Consider the following 5,052-nt stretch of genomic DNA (forward strand, 5'->3'; position numbering starts at 1 on the left):
ACGATAGGTGAACAAACTAATAGTGGTAGATTGAGAATGGTTAATTAATAATAATAGAGTAGAAGAAGGTAGTGAATGTTAGGTTCATTCTTGAGGGTAGTTTTAAGGTGCAACCGCATAGGATCCAGCTCATGAAAGGGTTTAAATTGAGTTAATCCTTATACTAAAATTAAAATTTGCATAAGTAGCATTTAGCATAAATCGAACTTACAGCATTAGAATTCTTTGTTAAGCGCATGAGGCATGACTAAAGGCCTTTTTTATTTTTTGTTTAGGGCCTAAAAATTATAAGAAATGACACTGATGACATGTAAAGTAGACAAGGGAGTTTTTTGGGGTCATCTTTTAAGTGCAAAAATCATTGAAAAGAAACCAAGTGATTGTAGTACAACTGCCTTTGCAAAAAGTCATTGCTTGAAGGGTCTGGGGGCTCTCTCTAATTCAAGCCAACCCAATTCTGCACCAAATTAAACAAATGTGTGACTCCACCTCATTAACTCATCTTTTTACATACCAATTTATCGAAGCTGTTTTGCATATTTATGGGACTCTGTGCAGATAGAGCATTCTAAACACAGATATATTTTGTCAAAAGAAAAAAAAAAACATAGATATGTTGAAAATATTTCATATGTGAGACAAGATCCCACATCGATAAAATAGTAGGTTGTTGACTTGTATATATAGTGGGTGAGCTAATCTTCCTACTACTATATGGTTTTGGGAAATAATGAACCTCACCAAGTGTATGTGCAAGTCAACGCTTTTGACTCGTGGATTTGTAGGCTCAAGCCCAGGGGTCTCCCGTGTCCACACGAGTGGGCCACGGTGAAAATTATGTGACGACTTGTCACGGCCTAATAAGATATCATAAATTATAAAATAATAAATTAACAATCTCATATTTTCAATATTAATTCAAAATTTAACTTATATAGAATGCTAATTGTTCTTTGACTATGGCTTGGTCGGAAACGTACCTGAAAGAAATGATTGTAACGATTTGACAATTACCTGTCTAAATGTATCATTTGACACCAAAATTTTAGCTAAATTTGTATCACTTTTTATTTTAGCTTGTTCCATTTATTTTTCTTAAAATCTTATTTACAAACTTATTTTCTCTCTCCATCTTAACCACTTAGTTTCATTATCCATTTATTTTTTATCTTATTCTCCAATTAATTTTCACTTTTCACTAAATTACAATCAAAATAATTTGAGTGCATTGTCATAAACACTGAGAGTAACAAATGTGACAGAAACTACTCTAAACAGATTGTAGCCAAAAGTCTTATTTAACAAACGTGCAACAACGCTTAGTTAAAACAGAAAATGCTCAAAAAAGCACTTATCAATTACCTGTTAAGTAGATGAAACAAACTTTTAATATGAAAGCTCGTGTTCATTTAATTAATATTGTTAGGATATATATATATATATATATATATATATATATATATATATATATATATATATATATATATATATATATATATATATATATATATATATATATATATTACTGTAAATAAATTACGATTGTAAGAACCCAAAGCCTTGTGAACATATGTAACTCGTATTATGTAAATGAGAATAGAGATAAAGAAATTTCTAAGTTAAGTAATCGAGAAGAGGTTAAATAGGAACCTTTGGATTCTAACAGTTGTCTAAAGGAGCTTGTTAATTATTGCATGTATAGCATGTTGATTTTATTTGACTGTCTTTTTACTTTTTCTCAATATCAATCTTTTTTTTTTTTTTTTTTTTTTTTATTTTTAAATTAACTCTTTCCCAGTTCTCTCAACACCATCTTTTCACTCCCGTAAAAGGGTTGAGAATTATTGAAGACCCCACAATTATACAAGTATGTTTTCTCAAATCTGTACTCACTAATACACATTGTGCCCACTACTATCAACAACTGAAAGATTAAAGGGAAGACAAAGGATGTCAATTCTCACTCCCTTTTTTCTCTACCCTTGTGTTATTTTCATATATATAACTACGAAACAATTTTTTTTTTTTTTTTATGCGGTCCCAGATGAGGCTGGAGAATCTCATATATGTAAAATTCAAATAAAATTAAATTAATTTTTAAGTTTTGAATTAACCTTAAACAACTAATTAATAGAGATTTAATTAAAAACATAAATACTAATAGAAATTATCACATGTGCACATACTACACATCATGCTATTATAACATTATTACTCTATTTATTAATTATTTATTTAGCTATAATATTTATCAATACAATCATTATCGATCATAGATTCACAGCATACCAAAAAAAGTGAAAAAAAAGCCCAAAATTTAAATGAAAAAGCTAGGAAAATGAAAACGCTTTACAAAATGGATTCAGTATTATTATATTGTTTAATAACTAATACTAGTAGTCTGACCAAAATTTTGAGGATTAATTGGTGTTTTGTTGATTGGTTGATAAAGAATCAGCAAACATTAGGACCAAATCCTACAAAACCATTGGCAGCATCAATAGATATCTGAATACCTTCTTGCTGAATGTTTCCTAGGATTGATAATCCTGTTGGTGAAGCTGCAAATGCGAAGCAAAATATACCTTCCGAATTAACCGGGATCAAGAAGTTCCTTGCCGGAAGGGTTAGTATCGGCCCATCCGTAAAATAGAAAGACACGGTTGGGACTCTAACCGTCCCAAATCCGGCCAGATTGTAACATGTGTCGAAGATTGACATCCCTGGTGCTCTTGGAAGATTGGCAGTTTGGGTCAGGAAAGAGTCTCGAAATGCTTCGTAAGCAGGGGTCGGGAGTCTAGTCACGGCCGTACCTGTGTCCATGACTACACCCCCGTCCCCTGATTCGGTAAACCCAAATATACCATTGGGGAGCGGGACCCGCACCCCGCCTACACCGAGTCCCATTAAGTTTATGTAATAGAAGCTTGGCGCTCGAGGGCTGCGGACCAAATTGATCCAAGCCGCACCCACCGGCATTGCTTCTCGCCCGAACACTATTGAGCCGGGGTTTCCTGAACCCCGGCTCACTAGACAGTAACTAAATGTACCACCAGTTTGACCTCCTAACTGGCCCACAAATGACATGGACCCACCACCCAAACCCAATAAACCAGAAGCCCCTACAAACATGCCTTGATTACTATGTCCACACCCCATTGCAACGTTTCTAATAACAGTCCCACCAATTGTAAGAGTCTCAAATGCAAGGTTTCCCTTAGTGTAGGACCCATCACTATACTGAACTTCATATCGGCAACGGCCTGAGTGGCCGCAACCAGAGTTTTCAATTCGTCCACAGACAGAGGATGAGCATGATACACCCGAATAGGAAGCTGATTGGGCCGGGTTAAAAACCGGGTCAGTTTGTTTATAACATTGTTTACAAGGCTGACATTGGACCCAAACAACGTCACTACCCGAATCAATAACCATGTACTGTTTCTTTGGTGGGCTTCCTACTCCTAATCTTATAAAGTACTCTCCACTTCCTTGATCCATACCCGATACCACCTCCGAACCGAATGATTCCACTACCTTGTAATCATTCAAACTACTGATACTAATACTAGTGTTTGAAACCCGGTGAATTATATCGGCAACCCGTTTGATATCACGTTGTATTAGAAGATTAAAACGGTGGTTATGATTATGATTATGATCACGGTTGGAAGAGCCAAATAGTTTATGATTAAGCTTATCCCTATGAACAAGATTAAGCTTAAGGCTAAAACTTGAATGGTTCAAAAGCTTATTATTATTTTTAGACAATGTGATGATATTTTGGTCATTAAATTTAGAAGGATAATGATGATCAGAATCATGTTTGGTGTGAAGTTTGATGGAGGCAATCTGTTTTGGAACATTTAAGTGCTGAAAATTTGGGTATGAAGTCACGTGATTGGTTGTTTTATGGGTGGCGTTAGCACGTGATAGGTGGAGAAGGAGAAATACCAATAAGAAGGTAGTAAACACTAGATGAGAGAAAGAGTTCCTTGGAAGAACATATTTTAGTGATCTTTTTATGAGTGTCATTGGGTTTGAATGCGTGTGTTTGCTAAGTTTAAGTGAAAATAAGTAAAAGAGAATTTTGTCAAGTGAAAGGAATGAGGGCGTGACAGAGAGTGTGTGGATTTATTGGTATTGGGTTTCGAAGAAATTGAACAGTATTAACACAAATTAATCATTATTGACTTTGATGCCCCTTTCTCCTTTTTTTCTGTGTGTTGATTTTTATTAATTGATATTTGTGCGGATGCCTTGCCTGATGGCTATGGGGTCTCGTTTCCGAAAAGTTGTCTCTTTTATATATATATATATATATATATATATATATATATATATATATATATATATATATATATATATATATATATATATATATATATATATATTTTTTAATTTTCGAAAAATTAGACTTACGATCCATTTGATAATTGTAATTGGTATTAAATTATGGTATTAAATCATGGTATTGATGATAAAAAATTTTATGCAAATTTATTTGCATAAAATTTTAATGATTAGGTTTATTCTCTTTTAATAATCTATTTTTACAAATTTATTCCAATACAAATTATTATTAAATTATTCTCCCTCTGTTTTATTTCAAATGCCTTATTTTTTTTCACGTTTATCAATATACTAATTCAATACTTAATAGCGATAATTGTGTATAATTAAAAATTATAAAAAAAATAAATATTTTAATAAATTTTATATTAAGACAAATTAAACAAGATTTTGTTTGACTATGTTTTAATGCATGAATTAAAAATAAAATACAATTAAAAGCGACTGATAAATAGTAACCAATACTAGATGAGATATTTTGAAAAACAAAGAGAATAGTATCAATGACTGTTGAGTCGGAAGTTCTCTACTTTGAATTAGAAATAAGTATTTTATTTGATTAATGGAGAAAAATCACCACATTCTAATTAAGAATATATATTACATCTAGTTGTAATTAGCTGATATACTTGTATAACAATTGTTTATTATAGTTTTATTAAGTTGATTTTTGTTGGAAAAATTATAAGAAACAACTTT

General features: G+C 32.2%; 1 protein-coding gene across 1 annotated transcript; it reads right to left on the reverse strand.

Annotated features, from left to right (window-relative positions):
* Window positions 1-2,215: 2,215 nt before the first annotated feature.
* On the reverse strand, window positions 2,216-4,221 carry LOC130806826 (protein ASPARTIC PROTEASE IN GUARD CELL 2). The gene has a single exon (XM_057672037.1). It carries the CDS (start codon window positions 4,033-4,035, stop codon window positions 2,455-2,457), a length of 1,581 nt encoding a protein of 526 aa, XP_057528020.1. The 5' UTR covers window positions 4,036-4,221; the 3' UTR covers window positions 2,216-2,454.
* Window positions 4,222-5,052: the final 831 nt, after the last annotated feature.

Source organism: Amaranthus tricolor, chromosome 2, assembly GCF_026212465.1.
Source record: "Amaranthus tricolor cultivar Red isolate AtriRed21 chromosome 2, ASM2621246v1, whole genome shotgun sequence".
In the NCBI taxonomy this organism is placed as follows: Eukaryota; Viridiplantae; Streptophyta; class Magnoliopsida; order Caryophyllales; family Amaranthaceae; genus Amaranthus; species Amaranthus tricolor.